Here is a 24,978-nt window from a genome sequence, read left to right as displayed (position 1 = left end):
TGTGACAATAATCTTCTTTTGCATATGAAATTGATGAAAATGAAAGATTTTTTTTTTTTTTACCAGGGAATATTTCAGGATATACCAAAGCCCTCGGACAGAGGGGGTAACAGCCACAATGGACCGCTTCTAACCTGAAAGAGAAGATTTACAGTATGTCATATAAGATTCAGTTTCATAGTGCATCAGGACTGTACTGACCAAATGTATGGAAATGAAATGGCTGCATTCCCCCAATTAGCGATTTCTGAAACGGCACCATAGAAGTTCAGCGCAATGAAGCTGACAACAAACAAAAACAGTTGCCAGTCCTGAAGAAAGCCATCATAACTGGCTGAGGGAAGGTTATTTTTCAAACATAACACCCACCAGATGAAGCGGCACCTCGATCAATATGAGCCATTATACATAACAGATCAAAGCCTTTCAAATCATTTTACTAATTCTAATACCTAACGAACTCTCATAATGCTACCTCATAACTATGGCATAGTTTTACTCATGCTTTTAGTTCATCAAATAGTTCAATCTAGGGCAAACTTTGCTCCCAACTGATTCAACTCATTTGAACCCCTATTGCTGGCAGTGGAAATGACCGGCTGTTTAAATATTTTGTAGAATGAGTATTAATATTTAATTAGTCTATCCATCTCTCCCTTCACCATCAGATCCTCATCTCATTTCCCATGCTAAAACCATGCATATTTTAATATCCGATTAGCCCTCTGCCATTCACTGCAGAAATTTCAAAATTCTGATTGAGCAATGGGACAAATCTCCTCGAACAATCCTGTGGATTGGTGAAACGTCTCAGAATCGCAAAGCTGTGTTTCAAAGTGGTTTGTATTCTTACATATTTAATGGTCGCTCATAGAATCCTAACATTAAACGTTTAGAACGGTGACATAGGAAAACAAATAATGCATAATTCTTTTTTCTTTTCTTTTTTTAGCACAGGAATTATGGATGAGGGAGGTAAATTTGGTTTAAAGTGGACAACATGTCAAATTTGCTGAATTCTAACCTATTAAGTTCACATGCTTTCTTGCATTTGTCTGCAGCTTTGTTTAAATGTTTTCTATATGAACATGTGATAAATGGCTTTATTTTTATAAAGCCATTATACCCCTGTATTCTGTTTAATCTAGTCATCGCCAGCCAGCAGATACATGTGTAAACAGTCCAATGCATTTTCTATTCGCACCAAAGCAATAAAACATGCACTTTTATTCACATCTCTTTAATCCAACAAATTATAAACCAGATGAAAGAAAAATAAATAAACAAATAACACATCGCCTTGTTATAATTTCTCTACAAAGGAAAAAGCAAAATAAAAGCACAACAGTCACCGTCCTTGAGCAAACACCAGACAGTGAAGGTTTAGAGTAATATTACCTACTCTGCAACGTCAACATCCCGTTCTTTATATAAAAATGAAAACACAAAATTCAAGGTCCTTGATGTGACAGCCCGTCGTATGAAACTGATTAAGGTCAGTTCCATGTCAATGCAGTTAATGTGTGAGCGTGCAAATGCTTATCAGGCTTTTCATCTCAAATATAATTAGGTGATCATTCTGCTTGGCTGCCTTACTGTTTTTCTGGAGGGCACGGATGGGCGTCTGCTGACAATTAATCAGATTAGGCTAATTTCCACAATAACGAGGACAGAACACGGTGGAGAAAAGTCCCTTTGCGTGGCACGGAGCTGACCAATGAGAAGCAAGGACAGATTGGCGAAAGCATTTGAACAGGTGATTCGAGTTTTGGGGTCTTACGGCCTCTTTCTCATGTCATCAGTCCTTTGTAGCAAAATTGATTTAGAAAGTGGATGTTTTTTTAACTTCGGGCACTTTTGTGTCTCAGGGGTTGATTTTTATTAAAAATAAAAGATTTTAACTTGTTTTCTTTTTTATTATATGAAGGCCATATTAAAACGGTCTCTGAAACTTTTTATCACGCCTTTTAAATCTTTTTTTTTCTTCTACTTTTCAAATGTATTATGTCAAGATTTTATTGTTTTACCCTTGTCCCAGACTTATATTAAAATCTATCATAAAATTACTTTTAAAATAATAAGTTAGTTTACAGTACTTGTTTACAAAATATACAACAGTATCACTAACAAGCATGCATGACATGAAGCACGAGAAGTGTTAAAAACTAAGGAAAAGATTACGAATAAAATATTTCATTGTACATCATTTCAAATCAAGCTGTAATTTAGGCCGTTAAACAACACAACTGTGAATTGTATTTATGATATATAAGAAATTAGGTATTAGCATTAGATATTAACATCAGCTTAAACAAATCCATCACAATGCTAGTACTGCAGATATGTGAACTGAGGATGGGGGAAATGACTCTGCGGTAATAATTTTCTGTAACACTTTAAATTAGGGAACACAATCTAAAGTTTTTTCTTCAATAAACTCATAATTACTGCTAAATTTACAGTAAGTAGGGTAGTTGTTGTAGTTATGTTTGGGGTTATTGAATCTAGAATAGGCTCATGAAGAATAAGGCATTAATATGTGCTTTTTAAGTACAAATAAACAGCTAATATGCTAGTAATATACATGCTAATAAGCAACTAGTTAGTGGATAATGTTTCCTAATCTAAAGTGTTAACCACATTTTCATTACGTACATAAAAGAGACAATTCTCTAACTATGGTGTGCTAATAGTTAAGGAAACATCCTAGCATTAATTACCCTTATTCAGCTCAATTCAAACGAGATGTTTTTTGGAAGTTAAACATTATTAAGAAAAGCCGACAGCAGGTGTTTGATCAGTGTTTGAACCCACACATCGCCTGAGGACATAAACGGAAAACACACACAGCTGAGGAGTCTCCTTATTCCTCCTCTCCATTGGACTTTGATCTAATGAAATCGAGAACAACCTCAGCCGTATGTAGTAAGAGTCCCAGAGGGAACACGAGTCTAAACCATTACCTTGCAAAGCAAAGGATGTTTCCATCCAATCGATATCACGGCCCAGAAAATGCATCAATGCTGTCATTTAATTAGAATGTATACATTTAGTGTACAGAACAAGGATGACTGAATTCCCCAGTGTAGCATGAGCCATTGCTAGTGCACTTTGGATCTGTGCTACCTTGCATTATCAAACAAACTCTTCAAAAGTCAAGCACAGGTGACTGAAGATATTGATCCGGGCGATGCTGAACACATCAAAGGTGGTGCTTTCAAAAACACATGCGGTACCCTCCTGACTGTGAAACACCCTCAGAAAGAGAAGACAGGCCTCTGGGATCGAAAGCAACCTTTCAATTAAGCCACTAACTTTTCTGGGCATGTTTGGGCTTTGGAGAATTGCATGCTCAAGGTAATCTTCACATTTTGTTGGAATAGCTTTGATTTTGTATTTTTTCCACATAACTAAACAAAGTTACAAAGAAGTTATTATGAATTCTGTGGTAATTTACTAATATGAATGACTAAATGCACCAAAACTGACACTTTTTTTTTTTTTTTTTTTCATTAAAAATTTCATGAAAATAGCAAACAACACTTATGCCAATAAACATAAATAAACCATTGTGGTGACTTTCTGTTTGGAGGGAACATATTTCTGTGACAGACAGCAGATGAAACTCACATTGCTACTCCAAAAAACTCATGCTTGGCCGTGGAAACGACGACATCTGCTTGGCACAATGCTTTGAGGTAATCTTCCTTACTGGGCATGAAACCCCAGTGCTGGATGTGGTCAACCAACTGTTCTTTGGCTTCTGAAAAGATGTCTATAGTGGGAAGGAACAGAGAAAGGGACAGAAGCCTCAATATCGATGTGTAGTAATTAGCGGAGAGAGGGATGTTTAAACTTTTGGTCATATTTTGCAAGGAGATAAAATAAGCAAGGTCATCATAAATTTGGACATAAAACGGAGAAGGGCACAAATAATCAATAATGTGATTCTATTAGCAAAATCAAAATAGATTAAAACCGTTTCAGTGTGATTGCCTTCCGAGCAATCGTAAACATAATTTCATAACATGAGCAACCTTTACGATCTGTTTATTTCTTTTGGTCCTGCAGCTGTTTATGCCGTGATAAAAGTTTGCATCTCAATATAAGAGATTGTGTTTCCTGTAAGTCTCGCTCTGGCAGCGCTAGAGTGTGTGGGCACATAAATGAAATGAACACAACGCCATAAATACTCAAGACTGTCCGAAAGATATTAAAACATAATTGTCCACTAATGGGGAGTGTATTTTGCCAATGAAAATGTTGCCTGTGTGCAATAAACAGACGATCTTTGAACCTAAAGCAATGTACTTAACAAATTTGTTTCAAAGTTAAACATGTAATTACATTTGTGCATGACATCAGAGGTGTAAAACAACTAAATCATTTTGTGAAAAGAACAGAAAGGTAAGTAAATAATAATAATAATAATAAAATAAGCAAGCAGAAAAAGAAAAAAAGAAAAAATACATGGCCAAATAACCGGACCATTTTGTCTAAAAAAAAAAACATGTATAACAGTAATATCACATTATAATTGTTTAATTATGTCCCCGTCCTTAATCCCTACAGCACATAATTTACCTGGAACATCAGCGAAGGTCTCTCCCAGGACAGAAACTTCAAAGGTCAGCTGTCGTTCTTTGAGTTTCAGTAAGGTCTGGAAGAACAGCTGTGGGTCTTTGTCATGTTCCCTTTGGCCAGAAAGAGACACAGCAGAAACAAAACACTGACTATTTCACATTTGGAAGCAACAGTTCCAAATTAATTAATAACAGGAAAAATATTACCAAAAGAGAGTTCAAAAATAAAGTGTAGAAAATAAAAAACCAATACCGGTCATATTAGCATTAACATTTAATAATAAAGCTGACAGTTTTATCTAAAGACTTCTCAGAAACATGCATACAAATGGAAACGCTAATACAATTATTTTTATTTGAGGTGCGTGGTAAAAGTTGTGAAAGTTCCTCTTCGAATCACAGCTCTTATACCTTAATTACACATCTGAAGCTGAGGCCACATGTTCTGTCACTGTGAAGCAGCCAGGCCGCTGATTGCTGGTGTGCTTCCATTAAAGTTCTGAGCTCAGCCAAGAGATCTGGTGAGCAGCTTCACAGCGATCACTGGCAATGCTTCATTACCCCAAAAATACTTCACTCTGAAGTCTGAAGTGTGCCTTTAAGTGTCCATTGTGTCCAAGGCACACTTTACAGGTTTTAGTAAGATTAAATTAGGTGTATTTCAAAGAATGTTTTATTAAATGCTATTTCAATTTTATTTTATTCTATGAGAAGTCATTTGTATAAAATAAAATTAAATTAAATTTGTATTGTTTATCATTGATCAAATAAAATAGTTTGTATCGTTGAGTTTCATGACTATTATAGGTTTTTAAAAAAGTGTGTCTAAAATGTTAGAGCAGAAATAATACACTTTCCAAAAATCAACTGCTTTTTATTCTGTCATCAACTGACCACAATCTTTCTATTTAAAAAAAATTAGGTGCACAAACTGTGAGACACAGTTCCAATTTTATTCTGCAGTCAAAAAGAATAGCATACTGTAGCTAACCTACATGTTAACAACACATCTGATAAAGAAGCTTCCCTCTGAATATAACGACCCTTAATGCACAGATTTGAAATCCTTCTCTTTGGCCCAAAATGTGCTCCTGAAGTCCTTTCAAAACCCTGACAGTCGACTGGTGATCCATGCAGCTCATCCTCTTGATAAAGCAGAGGTATGTTACCGAACAACGGCCTTACAGAGCTCATACATGTCGCACAAAAGAGGCTTTGACAAATCTCTGAGTTCGTCGGTACTGCCATTCTGTATACTGTCTGAGGAAGAGCTCTCTTTACAAAAATGACGATGCTGAAGGTCAAAAACAATTACCGGGGCAGAAGCGCTTTGACAAAAGAAACCTCCCACTTGGGTGGAATCTCCTTAGATGAGGTATTAGTGAGGGCTTATTTCCTCTCATTTCCGGTTCTTTTATGTTGCCTTTTCCCCCATGGCTTGATGCTGATTCCCTCATTAATTTTTCAGCCTCTTTGATTCGCTACATTGTGGATGTGACTGCTACCTCCTCTGGACTAAGACTGGTTGACCTGCGGGGAGGTGACATGGTGACTGCAGGGATGCCTATTACCCGGCCTGTCAGTCTAGTAACTAAAACAGCCTTCATGTGGCCGTGATGCCTCATATCCTACTGACAGCATAGCGGAGGGTTAATTAATATGTCAGTTATGTTATGCAGGGATTGCTGGGGATCAACGTGCCTCGCACACTCAAACGAAGAGAGGAGACCCGCATAAACACATGTAAACATGAGTTCACTAACATGCACTCGTGGCCGATGCTGGTCTGTGATGTCTGGGCATTAATGGAGATTAGTAAACATACAATACAAACGTATTAGTGATTAATTATTAGATTCTTTCTAGGAGCTACACTTAAGGGGCATTTTAAATGCAGATGGACACACACCACAAAAAAACAAAAACAAAAAAACAATTCAGATTGCCATAACTTTTTATAGCAGTATACATAATAATATAAATACATGTATTTAAATGTATTTATTATAAAATTTTTATTAAATATATTATACAATTATTAAAAAAAATGTAATTGGATTAATTGTAATTGTATACACACTACCATTCAACAGTTTTTTTTTTTTTTTTGATCAAAAATACAGTCAAAACAGTAATATTGTAAAATATTTAAAATAACTGTGTTCTGTTTTATTATATTTTAAAATGTAAATTATTCCTGTAATGGCAAAAAAACTGAATAGCTATTATACTGATTTGGTACTCAAGCTGTGATACTTCTTTTTAAAGGATTCTTGTATGAATAGAAAGTTCAAAAGAACACCATTTATTTGAAATAAGTATTTTGTAACATTATAAATATTATAAATTTGTAACATTATAAATTTATATATAAAAAAAAACACTTTCAATTTTTGACACAATTAATGTATCCTTGCTTCATAACAATAATTTATTTCTGCAAAAAGAAATAAACTAAAATCTTACTGACTCTAAACTTTTGAGCAGAAGTGTAAATGTCCAATATCCAATGTTTTTTTTTTTGTTTGTTTGTTTTTTCACTGCACAAATATGTGTTACTTTCCAATACTAAAATAGATTTTTTTTTTCTTACCCTTTGACCTCAGAGTGCAATGAGACAGAAACCAAATAAAACAAATATGAAAAAATGGGGGTTCTGCAGGGACCCAGCGAATGCTCATTAGCAGTCATTCGGTACTACTTAAAAGAATATGATTCTCTCATTTAGACAGCTATGATTAAATATTCCCCTTTAAGTCGCACCCATGAGGTGCATGTTTTAAAATTCAAACTCTATTTACTGCAAAAGCATGACGGTAAAGGATTCAAATCAGAAGGAAGCGAAAGGGCTAATTAATGGGGCTCTTGAAAGCCCAGGATTCGGTTATCTGGGGATTGATTAGGGTCAGCTGAAAATAGTGGAAAAGCCTCCGGTAAAACAAGACAAAACAAACCATGACCGTGTCGATCGTTCTCGCTGTTCCTCCACAGGGAGGGGTGCGTGGTGGGGTCCTAATAAGCGAGTAACTATACATGAATGGATGTGAAAATGTATCTTCGGTAACATTTTAACTGTCAATAAATGATTTGTTTTCCACTTCTCTACTCTAACATGACCCTGATACATTACTTTTAATTGTGTGCAAACATCAAGTGTCAAATATTTTCTGGAATTCTGCTTTCGCTCGCAAAGTTGGGTTTAAATCCTTTGTGCCGTTTTCAAAATTCCAACATATCATGTCCTTCCAAACGCCGTCCCTCTCTAATGGGGGTCTCAGCGGCACAGCTCTGGTGATGAGCAGGGTGCAGGAGGAGTTGTGGAACTAGACACGATCCTTGCCAGCACAGTGCGGTGATGCATCAGTGCCTGCGTCTTTTTTACTTGGTCATTAGTGCCTTGGTCACAGTCTGGGAGGATTGAGAGATGCACAAATATGTCTGGATTTCAAGACAAGCCACAGAAGGAAAAATAAAACAACACTGCGTAACCGCCTGCGGAGAATGATCGCCTGAAAGACAAAGGTCCAGCAGAGGGAAAGCCCATGCCAGGCCATGTGACTGTCTGATGTTGTACTATAGTCGCTGTCTTTGCTGCTCTTTTTTTATTTATTTTTTATTTTTTTGAAAAACATGTTTTTTTTTTTATTTTTTTATTTTTTGGTTGCGCTCTTAGGTAAATGGGCTTTTTGCAAGCAAATTTAAGCCCTCATCACATGCACCTGCAAACATCTGCCCTCTCTGACCATACGCCCCGGTCAGCGCCTGCAATAAGACAGTCCTGTAATCCAACAGATGAAGACCTATCCAGGCCACATGGAGATTAACAATCTGCAACCAACTCAAAAAGAGAGGCTGAAAAAAAAGGATGAAATGGGACACACTGTCAGAGATAATCCAAACCACTTCTTATTTTTCCAGCAGCTCTCGCCCTGTGTAAATCCCAATTTAACCCGGACCAAAGCCAACGTTACGAGGCACGGATGTTAACAGCGCTAATCCATCTGTGTTTTGCTCAGTTTTGAAGAGATTACACAATGACCGCTTTTGTTACTGATACAAGAGTAGGTGAATGACAGATACATAACACAAACAAACATCACAAAATCCCTGTGCCAGCATCAAACTTCGACACCGGTGGTCTTTTCGGTTGTTAATCTGATTTATGGGTGTTTTTTGGTAAGGAAACATGTCGTCACTGCCAAGAGATGAGTAAAGAGTCATGGGAGAAATATGTGGCTTGAGCAACAGTTTCTTTTTTTTTTCTTTCTTTTTTTCTCAGCCCATGGCAGATGAGGTAGAGATACAATGCTGTTTGGTTTCCACTCATGCCAAGACGAGGTCTAAAATATGGGGAGTGTAAGATATTTAAACTTCAACAAAAACCACAGAGCAATCCTGCGGGCAATAAAATATTTTCTCATCCCTCCCCCATCGGTCCCTGTGAACAAAACTCAATGACACAGTGTTTTTTTGTTGTTTTTTTTGTCGCCATCACTGCAATTGAGGTTCTTGTTCATACAAACTTTTCAAACTTTTTTTTTTTTGAAAGGAATCGAACAGCGATGTCACTGACAATATTCTAACAGTGGCTTTCTCCAAGACTGAATTTGCGAAACAATGAGATGATGCTGAGAAATATTTCACAAGCATCGAGGGGGTCGATGAACACATTACACGCTTAGAACTGCTCCGAACCAGTGGTCTATCTATGCATGTTGTGCCAAAACAAGCATGTTATCCATTTTCCATGCCTCTGTCGTACTGTCAAACAATTCCCTGGACAGTCCAAAGCAAATAACTCACAGAATGGTAGTTGTATACAGGTTGATGTTTGAGGCATTTTCATGTCGCTCATGTTTGAGCTCTACTGAGAAACAAGGTTTTCACACTACATTTCTGTGTGAGTGCATTCTTTAGTGGAAACAGTAAAAACTGGAAAAAAAGAAAAAAAAAAAACTATATGGATGGAAAATTCTTTCTGCATGAAAACGATCAACAATCTTCTAGAATTTGTCTATTCTGCAGTTTCTACAATTGTATGAGATATAGTGTCACTTCAACTACAGGCACTTTTATGCTAAATATCACTTTTTTATGATGCCTAATTTATTTTTGCTACTTTTCAAATGTCTTTTATTGCATTACCGTTGTCTCAGACTTATAAAAAATAATTAAAAAAACATTACATTTTAAATTCTCTGATTTTATCAGCTATCCATTTTATGCCAAAAAAGTTTTGTCATTCAACCACAGAATGTAATCAAACACAGATGATGTGGGAGTTTGTTTAAACAAATTATATATATTTTGCAAGTCCACAAGATCAAAAGTGCACTGTTGAAGAAACATCTTTATAATGAATTGGAATTAATTTTAATTATACATGAAGAATCAGTCAGTTATTAAAAAATAAAAGATAATGAAAAGAACGAGTGAAATATTAAAAGTATTTTGTTAAATCACATTTTCCATAAATAAATGCATGTTAAATGAACTCTTGATGAATAGATGTTTCTGATGTTATCGTGAAGATCTTACCAGCGATGTGGCCAGACTATGTGGAGTGGCCGAAGATTCCCTCTCTCATCGCCACACGGACGAGACACTGGCTGATTCTGCAACGTGTTTTGGCATGGTGTGACATTTGCAGGCTCCAGGGACTGCTGCGGCCCTGCCACAATCTTCTCAGGTGGCACAGAGTTTATTGTGAGCTCTGGACAACTGCAGGGGTTTATCAGGTCATAAGTTAGGCCCCCATCAATTACTCACGGACACTCTAGAAATAATCAGTCTTGGCTATTTTAATGCATAAACAGTCTTCAGTGCTACAGTGCGTTACCTTGGAGCTGATGTTTGATCGTTGCTTTGAGTAGTCAGAGCGTGGATATCATCACACCGCATTGAATGCCTGAGACGTTTGTGTGCAGGGAGGAATCTGAGGACGAAAGGGAAAAAAACCAATAAAACAACATAAGAGAAACTATGAAAAAAACTGTAAAAAATATATATATATAATAAAACACACACGATGACGGTAAACACATTCCTAATTCAAAGATGTTTTTCTCTAACCTTTGTTGATTTCTATAATAAAAAACAACATAAGGAGATAATAATTCATAGGCAACACCAGTTGGAATATTACATGTTTGAGCAAAATAAACAAAAAAGGTAACTAAAACCACATTTTAAAAAAAGAAAAAAGGGGCCTCATGTGGCATTTCTCTCTCCCTGGTCTTAAAATATGTCGAGCACACAACCGGATTGATGTATTCTGCAACCACGACGATTATTACAAGTTAAAGAAGTTAAAACAAGTCACATTCAAAGCAATCCATAAAATGCAGAAAGCACTTTCTCCGTTCTCTGCGACTGCACAACCCATGCGCTTCTTCCACGGCACCGCGAGTCCTAATTGTAGGTTGTGTGGACGCAAGCCAATTAGCTGCTTGAGAGCAAGACAGCCCTATGCTTACTGACGCGCTATTATTTTTTGCAGTGGAGCAGAAGCGAAGGCACTGCTAAAATTTTAAATAACCTACCTTGTACTCCCTTAAGTGAGCATTAAAAAATTACAGATATATGGCACTATCTTTAGTATGGTATGAATTAATAAAAAATAAATAAATCAATCAAAACATTTACAAAAGTAGTTCAAGATAATTGTCCATAAATTAACAAGCAGATCATTAACACCAAACACTACGCTGCTGATGCAAGCTTCCATTAAAGAAAGATCTTCATTTATTTAAATTTTTATAAACAAATAATTTTACATTGCCACTCTGTGACAAGGTATATTTGAAGAAATAAAGCAAAGCATAGCAAAGCAAAGCAAAGCAAAGCAAAGCAAAGCAAAGCAAAGCAAAACAAAACACAAAACAAAAAACAAAAAACAAAAAACAAAAAACAAAAAACAAAAAACAAAACAAAACAAAACAAAACAAAATAAAATAAAATAAAATAAAATAAAATAAAATAATAATAAAATAAAATAAAATAAAATAAAATAAAATAATTACTGTTTATTAAATTGACTTGAATAAATTAGATGTCCTAAGTGCCACTTATATGTGTTTTTCGGGGAGCCAAAGTCTTTGTGGTGTAGGGAAGCAATACAACATGACTAACTACTAACCGATTTAGCACGACTTCCCACAAAATGTTTATAATATAGGTGGATCCTTCCAAGTGCTGGAGAACTCATCGACTTCGAAACAAAGGAGGTTGTAAAGGCAGTCGAGTGTAAAAAGAGTTTTTCTCTGAGTAACGTACAGATGGCCGCCTTGACTCACCACAATGTTGGGTGTATTTCTACCTCCCACTTTTTCCGAGTTAGTTGTGTACTGGGCATAAATGATCATGTGAGAAGAGAAAGCAAAACTTTTTTTTCTTTTCTTCTTTTTTCCCTCTTTTCTCATTGGTTCATTATCTTCTCTGTGTTTAGAGTGTTTCTGGGTACAGGACAGAAGTGTGTTTGTGCATTTTGACTGCACTTTCATCTAGATGAAAACAAGTTCGGGAAGCGTTAGTCAAATACAGATAGGTAAATTGTGGTTTGAATGGAAGAACCTTCAAAGAAAGCTGTTAAAGCCACAAAATAAACGTCCACAGAGCATTTGCTGTTCACTCTTTTGAAGTTGTCATTTCAGACGCAATGCTCTAATCCCGTACCCATTTCAGTAAATATGCATTCAGAAGCAATCAATGGCCATCCAAATATGAAACACCCAAATATGCCATTAATATTCTCTAAATGTCCCTGAGAAAGACAGAGTATCAATGAGAGCAGTCACTCAGCAGTTCACCTCCATTAGATTAGCCATTGATAAAAGTGCCAGGGAAGAGTTTCGCAATGGATGAATTAACTAACAGATGTGGACAGGAGAGCCAGGCTACATAAAGCTGCACTAAAGAGATGACAAGAAGGTGGTTGTGGCAAGGTATGAGCGATGGAGCTGCCTCGCAAGCTGGGAGGAAAATTTCATTTCAAGGGCCATTTTGAAAATTACACGAGGAGCTTTTGACTAGGCAATAAAAACACAGCCGTGTCCACCGACAGGAGGGGGGAATGCCACCAATTAGCTTATTTATGAATCAGGCGCAATTTCAGTGATGACTTTTACCTTGCATTTGATTAAATGTGAAAGGATGGTTGGGGAAAAGAGGGAGGAAAGAAAATCAAAGTCAAAAATCATTTCATCTAATTTCCTTTATTGGCAATAATCACAAGCGGTCTCTTTTTTCCCAGGCTAATGAAAAATTCCATTGATCTTGAGGTTGGCTGTTGCAATGGTTTAGAAGTGCAGAGAGCTACATGTGAGACGTGCAAACTTTCTCCAGCGGTTCGGCCAGTTCTTCTGGGAGGCTCAGGACAGCTTAAAGGAACTGGGTTCATTACAACTTAAGCTTAACGGGCAACATTTGCTCCATAATGTTGAATAACACCAATTTTTATTTATTTAATTTTTGTTTGAGTTGGAATAACAATGAGGTTAACCGGTTAACCGTTAAGAATTTTGACCGATTAATACAATCAGTTAAACGGTTTAAAAAGTCATTTATTTATTTATTTTCAGTAATTTATCAAAATATTTAAAAAGGTTAGTTGCATGGTTAAAATATGCATCGCATATAAACAAATTGTGTTTTTTAGAGAGAGAGAAAAAAAACAAGTGCGTATAGTCAAAGTCGCATTTTATTATTTCATTCAAAAATAGGCTTAATGCCGACTCTAATTGTTTACAAACATTATAATAAACACTGTAAGCATAGCTAGGCTATTTTAGTTCCCCTCACTCCACAACAAATCCTTTCAATTATTTAGAAAAGAAGAAGAATTAAAAATATAAGAAGCTATGGCATAGCAATATAAACGACAAGCCAAAACGAATTAATTTAGGCTAAAACGAAACTGAAACCAACGTCGGGTCTCTCATTAGACAAAAAATCAAATGTTTCCGTATTCGCTATGTATTTTAATGCCAAATTATTATTTATTAGCCTATGTAGCCTACTTCATTCGCTTTCCAATATCTAGCTACGTAAAACAAAATGTTTTGCATAACATCACGGTGGTACGGTGATGACACTTAACGGCACTGATTTTACTACATAGGCCTATTTAAACTGAGCAGTGTGGTTTTTTTTTCCATATGTTTGACTGACTGTATTTTATTATGTTAATGAACAGGCTGCATTGTCAAGGCAGCAAAGCATAACTGTGTGCGCGCATGCGGCGCCAGCGCAGTCACTTGAATTTTTTCCTTCTAACAGTGGAAGCAACATTTAGTCATAAAGATAATTGGAATTGTAATAGGTTTGCCTTTATTTATGTACATTCACAATAAAAACTAATCTTTGTGCTTTTGTAATATAAGCCTGAAGAAAAATAGGATGCCGCTTTCTGCCGTCTGTTTCCTTTTGCGCAGCACAAAAATTAACCGAAACTCTGCAAACTAGGCTAAAAATGTATTTCTCGTATAGGCATATTTATTCATTACATAGGCTATATAGGCCCATATATAGCCTAGCATTATTATGTTTTTCTCCGCTTGCAGAAGCGCTGCATGTGCGTGATATGAAGACCATGTGAATCCTCATGTTCTGTTCTTTGCTGCTTTTTGCGCATGTAAAATTAATTTAAAAATTTTTTAGTATTTTTAACGGGTCACCAACACTTATCCTTTCTAATTTAATTCTACAGTTAACAAATTTGAATAGTTTTATTGAGCAAGGATGCATCAAATTGATCAAAAGTGATGGTAAAAACATTGATAATGTTAAAAAAAATAAAAAAATAAAAAAAATAGAATGATTTCTGAAGGATCAACAAAAAAGACAGATATGGCTCCTGAAAATTCAGCATTGCATCACAAGAATAAAGTACATTTTATACTATATTCAAAGAAAAAAAATATTCACAATATTATAGTTTTTTTTTCTGCATTGCTGATCAAATAAATGCAGCATAGAAGGCACAGATAATAGAAAACATTAAAGCTCTCTTAATGTCAGCCCAAACTTTTAAATGGTACTGTACAATATTTAAATACAGTGGCTATAAACTCTGTATGCTAACAACCCCATTTATGATGATGAAACCATTGTTTTTCATTTTTTCTTAAAGTTGAAATAATTTTCTGTGGTAACAGACATTATGCCAGAAATGCTTAACTTGTACTGAACCTGAAACATCCCTAATGACACTCTCTGTCCACTGAACAAAAGCGACTGATCACGCAAAGGTTTAATGTAGCCAAGTGTGTCGTTTTGAAACCACCATCGCCAGCATTAGTCTCATCAGTGTGGGTGCCCTGTAGGGTGGCTTGACAGAGGTCCGGTATGATGGGCACAGGAGACCTGAAGAGAGCCTCTGAGATGTGGACAGAGAAGGTCATTACTGCACATTAACATCTATGTTCATTATTACCAACTGACCTCATAGTCTAACGCCAAACTTCCTGCACTAACTGTGACATACATCTTGGACTTCAGTCTACTCTACATGACACTGAGAATGAAAATATCATACCTCAGATGGCGATGGAATGAGGACTCCAAATTTTTATGACAAAGACTTACATGCAGTACAGCTAAAGTAGGTCACAGGATAGAACCAAACAGACGGCTAGTAGAGGTTTCCAGCGACACTACAGCTTTGCCCCATTTCCATTTAACACAGACGATGGATATGATTGTATCGGGTTGTGGAATGAGTTAGCGATGACAGACTTTCCGTATTATGTAATGTGCATATGGCTTACCAAATCTGACATAGAATGGGCAGATTTTGACAACTGCACAAGCAATGACATCTGTCATGTGAAACAGACACATAACAGCCTGATCACTGTGATACAAGCACATAGCTGTTCATCACATCTGACAAACTTCTTACATAGCGGGATGTTAGATGTTAACAATGGCAATGTAAGCATTGTTTTACTCTAAACAGAGATAACTGTTTGTTTAACAGAAGATAGAAGACAGAAATTCGTTTATAAACTGATAATAGAAAGCTATAAAAAATTGTGTAAAGGAGGTGTTTCTACAAAGACAGAACTAAAGGCAAAAATGCCCTGTTCTGTTTCAAATGCATCAATTTACATGTGCCATGATGTCAGGTTTCTACAACTGTCTATACTTTGCTTACATGTTCTTTTTTTTTTGTTAACACTCTTGATGAAGCTGAATAGGCGTTAGCATGACAAAAACATCAGTTTTTTTTTTTTTTTTTTTTTTTTTTTTTTTTTTTCAGACAATGCTCAAATTTGAGGCATTTTTGTAATTGTAAGTAATGTATTTATCTTACTTGGCACTTGGCAAAACCTTCAGTTTGCTCTTGCACACTAAAGGACTACATCAAAGGGAAAACATCCCTATCTTTAATGCATTTTCATATTTGTTCGTTTTTACACATGGTAAGACAGAGAGACGTTGATTTTAAAATTAAAAATGAAAATTCTGTAATCATTTTTCCAACCCTGTATGACTTACGTTATTTTGTGGAACAAACAAGAAGAAATCTCCCAGTATTTGTTTCCCCTTATTTATCGAAATTCATTCTGGTACCGTGTTGTTCAGACCAACGCTTTTCGCTTTTCACAGAAGAGAGTAAGTCATACTATTGAAAGACATGAGGGTGAGAAAATTATGACATATTTTTTAGTTTTGGGTGAACTATCCCAGACACATTTTGAAGATTTATTCACCACAATAACCAGCAATTAGCGTTAATTCTGCTTATTCATAATAAAGTAGTAGTATCAAATTTCTTCTTATAGGGTGTTCCAAATCAGCATGTATGAGACAATAAAGATCTGCACCCTTCAGCATCTTGAGTATTCACTTCAAGTGCTCTGTAAGTGCTTTTGAAGTGAGCAAGGCACATTGATGCTCACTTTCAGAGGCTCTTTTGAGACTGGAAAATGTATACCTGGTAATGTACTTGATTAGATATTCCCCCTTGTCAAGAGCAAACAATCAAAGAAGGCACATATTTACTTGTGCTTTATACCTTCATGTCCTGATTACATCATGGCAAAACCTATGGCCACAAGCCAGTTGCTTGGGACAAATCTCTGAAGCCAGGGCTTTATCCTTGATTCATTCCTATTTATCACGGTTCGCTCCTAGCACTTGAAAGCGCCATATGGACTCAATTGTGGTTCGTTCCTGGCACATGTGATCTGGAGATCAGACGCATGCCATACGTTTGGGCTTTACTTTTGGATTATTTTCACAGGGCACATTCTGAGGAGTCCTCGTGCCACAAGGATGGAGATCCCTTTTGAAAATGTCCTCCGAGCACAAGGTGGTGGAATCCGATGTCAAAGATGAGAAAATGAGAAAAGGTGCCGGCCAGATGTTCCACCGACAAGATTAAACGCTCAGCGGTTTGATTAAGAAAGCCCATCTCCTCTTCACCCCATCCTGCCTACATTAAGGCTTAAAAGCAATCAAAAAAGAGAGTGCTACGGGATGAGTAGCAAGGCGCATGAGGATTTGGAGCTCGGGTGCCAAGTGATGAGTTTCTGACTGCTGGTGGCCACCGACTACGAGCATGGCGATAATCAAGGACTCCGCAGGAACCTGAGCAAGTACGAAAAGCAGAATTAGCAGAAGCTCAACATCAGCAGATACATCAGGGCTATGACACAAAACCAGCTTTTATTACTTATACTTATTTACAAAACAAGCTTGCATTGGGCCAACAGCGAATTTTCCAATACACTGGAATGGTTTCCTCAGACGTCCAGGGATGAAATCCACAACTCAATGTTCTACACACATTTCTACAAAAACACACCCACACGGTTCAATTAAATAATGTAACCCACACAACTATGAAGCCATGGCACTGGTTTATGTAACAAGGTAATCGGCATCTTTGATGCGACTTTATTACTTCGATATGGGACCAAGGCGCATAATTTCCACTGCGCTGTTCCCTTTGAACCGTTCTGAGACAATCTCTACAGCAGGATATCCTGCCATCTGCTTCAGTAACAGAATCGCTCCACCAGTCAGTCATTGGAGGCAGGCCGCCGTACAGAGAGTCACATCCATGCCTTTGAACTGCTTTTTAAAAAGCAGCCAAATACCCTCTTTTCCCCACCCACTTTGAAAAGTAGCTTCAGTTATCTGTGCTGAGTTAAATGGGCTAATGAAAACCTGGTCCTCCTGACAACAAGAGTCTACAAGAGATTCCTGTGATGGATTTTCCCCTCGATGAGCTCATTAGCACTGTGGTCCCCATCTTAGGAAAAACTGTCATTGTTTTAGATCACAGCATTGGGATCAATATAGTGCTGGCCATCAATCTTAGTGCTCCAATCGGGTGTGTGGGACCTTCTGCAAACATCTGATGCCAGTTAAGTGCTATGGAAACCAAATTCACTCTTCTGCCAGAGCAAAGAACAATGGAAATCAGTGAAGCATTACATTTGAGTCCTTGCAGGAGTGTCTTTGTGATGTGGCGGCTCCGTAGGACTAAAGCTCTTGAAAGGACACCTGATTGTCATGTGACTTTATGCAAACATACCCAGTTGGCCTGTTGTGTTTTAATACAAAGACTAGCCTTTGATAGGGGCCACCAGCGTTGTGGATTTCGGTGATTGATGATGTGGTATGGTCTCGCTCAGCTGGGCTCCTGCTCACTAGGGTCAATCACGATTGAATTACAGCTATACGCAAAAAGCCAATTAATAAGTGAGGTTTGATGAAGTTGATCCAAAGGACACTGTGAGGTAATAGAAGCCTTTTAAAGAGAGATTTCATTGGATTATGTTACATTCAAGGAGATATTACAAAAGATGTTTTCATTCTGAGGTTACTTTTACCTTGTTTATTTTTCTCCATCATTCTCCTCTAAATGGGGATGGTGACTGCGGGCTAACCCTGTACTTTATTTACTTTAAAGGGAGTTTCCTTTTGCTAACCTTTATGGTGTGTCTTCTCACAACTATACATACTATATAAGTATTCTTGACATCTTGCAGTCTGTCTTTTGTTTTCCACAGCATCTATTGTGAATATGGTGTGGCAGTGCAGCCATATTTTCATAATTATACAAATTTTACTTCTTTTTTTATGTTTGTTTTGGCAGAAAGAGAACAAAAGAGTGAATGAAATAAGAAATATGCATCACATAGGAGCCCACCTGCGAGATATCTCAAATCAAATACTCTCCTCCTTCTCTTGTTTGTCTCTGGGAATATTTTTAAATTCTTAAAAGGCTTGGACAAAGTTGGTTGCTGAGAAAAGAACCCAGGGCATATTGACGGATGGCTGGCCATGCATATAATCGTTTCCTTACACTCTGTGAGTTTGCTTTGGAAGGGGCGAATTACCATCTGAAAATGAGCTGAGAAACACTGTAGGCGAGAGCCCTGCGTCATCAGTGTCAGCTTACAGCGTCTCTTACCCATGATACAGACACACACTCTCGCAAAACATGCACTCACACTAGTGTGGACCAACATTACTAATGTCATCTTAACCCACATTTTACACACAAAACAAATTTGTCATCCAACCAAGCGTAAGTGCACATCCATCTCCTCATAGAAATGAAACGCACAACAAACGCACACGCAGACACACAAACACCAAAAGATAGAGGGAGGAATCCAGTAAGACTGTCCAATGATTGTGCCGTTTTTTTTTTTTTTTGTTGTTGTTTTTTTGCACATGCTATATATTTTCTGATTCATAAATGGAATCAAGCAAATCAGGTAATGGCACAAAAGAGCCCACCAATCTGTGCTGAACACAATTTTTAAATGAAATTCAGGTAATATCATGACTTGCAGAAGGTCAAGTTTGTGAAAAAGGTCAAATCTATAGTAAACATAATTTACACAGACAGGAGATGTATTTGTTCTGAAAAAAAAAAAAAAAGTTTCATTTTTATAGTCAAAATATATTTATCACCTGGTTAGTGAATAAAACAGGTTAGTTAGGCTATACAGTGCTTTTTCATTTACTTTACATTTCTAAAACACAACTGCAAGTATGTTCCATAACAAAAATGGAGAGCTATGTTATCAATATAGGTGCATTTCAAAAAGATACAGCAAAGTGCACACAGCTGTTTTAGTGATGAAGAACACTGAAACGTGACCTCAGTGGTGTATGCTGGTCTGGCTCTTCTAAATCACAAAAAAACAAACTTGAAAACACAAAGCGGCTGGATATTTCTTTTAAGTATGCATTGAAAATCTTGATTTTGTCAACCAAGAATCTACTGACTAATGCAAAAAAGTCATGCATCAGAGGGATAATGCAAAACATGCCACACTCAGACCTGGAGATAAACTTTTTAGATTGAAAGAACAAAGATAAGACCAAAAACGAATGGACTGCAAGCATATTAAAAAGAAATATATACTGCTAATATGTGACATTACACTTTTATGCTGAGCTTACACATTTCATAGAAAACATGAAATTCAGATTCTAATGATTATATTAGATTTAATAATGTGTGTTAAATAAACGCAATTTTATATTTTAATTTTATTTATAATTTTAATATCTAATTATTTTTTGCATATTTTATTAATATATCTTTAATATATTTTTTGTATGTATATATATATATATATATATATATATATATATATATATATATATATATATATATATATATATATATATATTTTATTATTTTTTGTATGTATATATATATATATATATATATATATATATATATATATATATATATATATATATATACACATACAATATATATACATATATATTTGTATCATGAAAGCTATGATAATTTATTCATATGATAATTTTGCAACCAATCTACAACTATTAACATTTTTCTAAATCAATAGCGATGTGCACATCAAAATGACAAAGACTGCTTTACAGCTAAAGGGCGGTTGTGAAATGGTATGCACTACATGCTTACGGTCTCTCTAATCTTTAAACCAGCACACATAAGCCAGCCCAAGAATGCCTTGAATCAAAATGAATTAACAATATTGTTCCACTCGTTTTGGGTTCTGCTTGCTGTTCATTAGGAATCTAATAAGAAGCAGGCCCCTTCGTGGAGTTGCTTCTAGCCGACTTATTCTTGACATTGCTTTGGAACGGGGCTATGAAAAAGCACCACCCATGCTTGCTGATCCAAGACGACAGTTCGAGAGGCAAACTCTGAAGCCAATCTAGACTGCGCAAGTCAAAACGAAGTACACAGCACAGTGAGATTTTAAAGCTGTAGGGGGGAAGAGTAGTAGTGTGCTCAGAGACCCCAAATAAAAGCAAAAATCAATTCAGGGGCCGACGACTGAGACCACAAGGACATCAAGCATGTCTGAGTGTACTGCATTTTAAATATTTAATTTTAGGTGGTTTTGTCTTCTAATCAAGCAATTTTAAAAGGAGAGATTTTATTGTGTATGTTGTGTATGCTCATGCATCCGCGCCCGTGCATGAGCACGTTTCTGTAGCTGGAGCGTGTCAAGTGATCCACACAGGATATTAAAGCTGTCTATTCTAATCACTTTCTTACACAACTTTGCCCATTTGCCATTAACCACGCTTGCATACACGATCAGCTTTTGGGGGCAGATTAAGACTGAACTCGCTAGCACGTTTTTTAATCAGTGGAGGAGTGATCCCTAGAAGACTGTGGTGAGGGATATAGGCACAGACCTTGTTACATCAGGAAAGCGAATTGGGAAGTGGAGGACGCGGCACTTGGGCCGGATGAGCTGGTCCAGATCTTTCGGCCGATGGTCAGGCATGGTCTTCATGAAGGTGGAGATGGAGGAGAGGAAGGACTCCATGTTGAATGAAGAGTTGAACACCACCACATCTGCAACCAGGCTGGGAAAACATTGTCATTTAAGATGACGAAGGAAGAAAAATACTGACAAACAAAGCCACAAAATGTCAGTCTGTCACAATTATGCTTCTTAATTAATTCTCGAAAATGAGTGTTATTAAAAACAGCACATGTTTTGAAAAGCAAGCTTCAATTGTATATAAAAAAGACATGCTTAACAGACGTCTCCAGTAACTAGTCACTTTAAATATCTAATACATGTTGATTAGAATCCACAGAAACAAACACACCATGTTTTTAAATGGCACACTGATTAACCCCAATTGCCAGAATCAATCACTGCATTGCGCTCAATTAGAGAGTGAATTAGAGGAGCCGAGCGCTTTTTTTGTGTCACTGTTCTGCCACGTTAATAAAGTTGAGCAAGCAAAGGGCCTTTGAATTATTGACATCAATCTCTGACAGACAACAATCACAATGTATTCCAATTAGAGCTCTTAAAACCCTTTCTTTCAAGCATAAAGATTGATTATGACATTAGGTTTTAAAACAGCGAGTTCTTAAGAATTAGAGTGCCATTATACAATCCCATAATTAACCAATCACATCATGCCAAGTAACGCACATGATAAACTATTCTGTCTCAGACATACTGTCTCTCTTATGAATTAAAATGCAGTCTGGTACAGAAATGGTACTTGTTATACACAGACTGTATTGACATATTAACATATATTAAGACGACCTTATTTCTGAAAATCAAAACCTGGAAAATTTCTAGTTCAATTAAAATTTCTATTGTTAAAATTTTAATTTTGTTTGTGTATTTTGATCATGGTTAATGTAGAAATTATATGAAGTCTGACATATAATACACTAACATACTACTGCCATAGTAGTTGTGGCCTAAAGGTAAGAGAGTTGGACTTGTAACCTGAAGGTTGCGGGTTTGAGTCTCAAGTCCGGCAGGAATTGTTGGTGGTGGGAGTGAATAATCAGCACTCTCTTCCACCCTCAATACCATGACTGAGGTGAGACCCTTGAGCAAAGCACTATACCCCCGACTACTCCCCGGGCGCTGCAGCACATGGCTGCCCACTGCTCTGGGTGTGTGTTCACTACTGTGTGTGTGTGTGCACTTGGATAGGTTAAATGCAGATCACAAATTCTGAGTATGGGTCATTATACTTGCCAATGGCCACACGTCATTTCACTTTCACTTACAATTTAGTCAACTATGCACACGTATGAACTGTAAAACTACTTAAAGGGATACTCCATCCCAAAATGAAAATTTTGTCATTAATCACTTACCCCCATGTCGTTCCAAACCTGTAAAAGCTCTGTTTGTCCTCGGAACACAATTTAAGATATTTTGGATGAAAACTTGAGGCTTGAAATAAAATTAACGACTTTATTCAATAGTTCCTTTGTCAACGGTCTCCTCTGTATCTGTCCATATCACTGTATGCTGTGTATGCTCTTCTGTACCAGCCGCGCCACAAGGATGCGCTGTTTTATTTCAAATCTAAATACACGTAGAAACAGCGCATAGTTGTGGCGCGGATGACACAGAAGAGCATACACAGTATAGGGTGATATGGACAGATACAGAGAAGACCGTTGACAAAGGAATTATTGAATAAAGTCGTTATTTTTGTTTTCTTCACTTGCAAAAAGTGTTCCAGTCGCTTCATATAACCCAGATTGCACGTCTGATGGCAGATGGAGTATTCTGGCGACGACTTTCATACCTTTTATGGACCTTGACACTGTTATTTATTTGGCAGTCTATGGGACAGTCTCAAGCCTCCAGGTTTTCATCCAAAATATCTTAAATTGTGGTCCGAAGAAGAACAGAGCTTTTACAGGTTTGGAACGACATGGGGGTAAGTGATTAATGACAAAATTTTCATTTTGGGATGGAGTATCCCTTTAAGAGTAATTCACAGCACTTTGTTCTACTTAAACTAAGTTCTGAAACCAATTTGCATATCCTTTTTTTATCGCCGAAAACAAAGATAAAACTGAAATCCAGCACATTAGATGCATCTGGTACTCTAACTCATGTTTTTCTTCCAAGGGTACTTTTGTAAAGTTTGTCAGCCTCTGCTGTTACCATGAGAGGATCTGGTTGTAGCCATATTGGAAGTCTCTTTCTTGGCTCTTGCGAACTGGATAAACCAGCTGGTTCTCGTGGAAGTAGAGGACCTTCTTAAGACGGGCGAGATCAGGCCGCAGGGCTACAAGTTCAGCAAGACTGAGAACGGAGCTGGTGAACAAAACCCTGCGAGACAGAGAAAGAAAAAAAAAAAAAACAGATAAAAGAAGCAACCATTAGTTTGCTGGCTGCAATGGCATTACTTGAATATCAATGCTCCCTCACAAGCCCGAGCACTGATACTCATTGTAACAAAAATTGTAATTACAAAAAAATTTATGTAATTTATATATATATATATATATATATATATATATATATATATATATATATATATATATATATATATATATATATATATATAAAAATTACATAATTTTTTTTGTAATTACAATTACAATTACAACTAATTGTTTGGAATTAATCATTAATCATGTATGTAATAAAAAAAAAAAAACTTCCTGTTTAGATAAAAATTTGATGCTATACAGCTATACAGACCATGTGTGATTTTGGTATGCAGAAAGATTCAAATTGTTTGACAAAAACAAAACTGTTCTTAAGATACTTTCTTTCAAAACAAAAATCATGCTGGCCCCAAAGTTTTATATATAACTAACAATTAAAACGTTTAGAACTAACAATATATATATATATATATATATATATATATATATATATATATATATTTTTTTTTTTATGCAAAATGCATAAAAACTGCAACTATAGCTGAGGATGCCAGCGACCGAGGTCTCAAAATGACTAAAAATGGAGTAAAAAATGGAATCCTAGATCTGTAAATGAAAAAATACATCATCTGAAACACAAGAGGACACAGACATCTCTGCACATTCCATGCTGAGCGAAACATTATTGAGGTTAATGAACACTCTTTTAAAATGTTATATACACAAGTAGGGGACCACTGAAGATTTTACCCTTGTATGTGCTAAGAGCCATGGAACAAGGGCTTTGAAGTTCAGTTCTGGTCTCCCTAAATGAACCCAGCCCCCATTCTAAGCCCCCACCGCCTGTCAGTCTAACCCTGCAGCCTGCTCACCAGTCTCTTTGATGTGGGGAGCCTGCGGCCTTGCGACCGTGACTCTGTCGCTGTCAGAAGTGTCCCTTTCATGCTAATCTACAACCAGCTCCCCCTAACCAATTCTTAATCTTAACTGTACGATAAACCAATCACACTCCTTTAAAATCAGCATGAAGGGGCAGCTTCTACCATCCCCTGCCCCTGTAACTGTGTGGCAGGATTACATCTCTATTCCTCAACTCCATCAGGACGAGTGCCGAACGGCACCTCCCAAATCCTCGCTCGCACACAACTCTGAAACCAAACCAGATGATAGAAGTTACTATTTTTAGTCTTGCTTTCCTGCTTGAAACTGTCAAATGGAGTGCGTCGATACTAATGAAAC

The 24,978-nt window shown here is 36.7% G+C and overlaps 1 protein-coding gene across 1 annotated transcript in view; it reads right to left on the bottom strand.

Annotated features, from left to right (window-relative positions):
- Positions 1 to 24,978, bottom strand: part of LOC109095045 (glycosyltransferase-like domain-containing protein 1) — a 36,717-nt gene that overhangs the window by 1,361 nt on the left and 10,378 nt on the right. Inside the window, exons 3-9 of the mRNA XM_042763744.1 lie at positions 23,510 to 23,677; positions 21,258 to 21,431; positions 10,423 to 10,518; positions 10,122 to 10,304; positions 4,585 to 4,694; positions 3,631 to 3,775; positions 64 to 134 (exon numbers count right to left, since the gene is read on the bottom strand). Coding sequence (XP_042619678.1) covers positions 64 to 134; positions 3,631 to 3,775; positions 4,585 to 4,694; positions 10,122 to 10,304; positions 10,423 to 10,518; positions 21,258 to 21,431; positions 23,510 to 23,677 — 947 coding nt within the window. The remainder of the gene's footprint in view (positions 1 to 63; positions 135 to 3,630; positions 3,776 to 4,584; positions 4,695 to 10,121; positions 10,305 to 10,422; positions 10,519 to 21,257; positions 21,432 to 23,509; positions 23,678 to 24,978) is intronic.

The sequence above is a fragment of the Cyprinus carpio genome, chromosome A9 (assembly GCF_018340385.1).
Source record: "Cyprinus carpio isolate SPL01 chromosome A9, ASM1834038v1, whole genome shotgun sequence".
NCBI classification, from domain to species: domain Eukaryota; kingdom Metazoa; phylum Chordata; class Actinopteri; order Cypriniformes; family Cyprinidae; genus Cyprinus; species Cyprinus carpio.
Note: the sequence above shows the minus strand (reverse complement) of the source record. Positions and strands in the feature narration are given on the sequence as shown.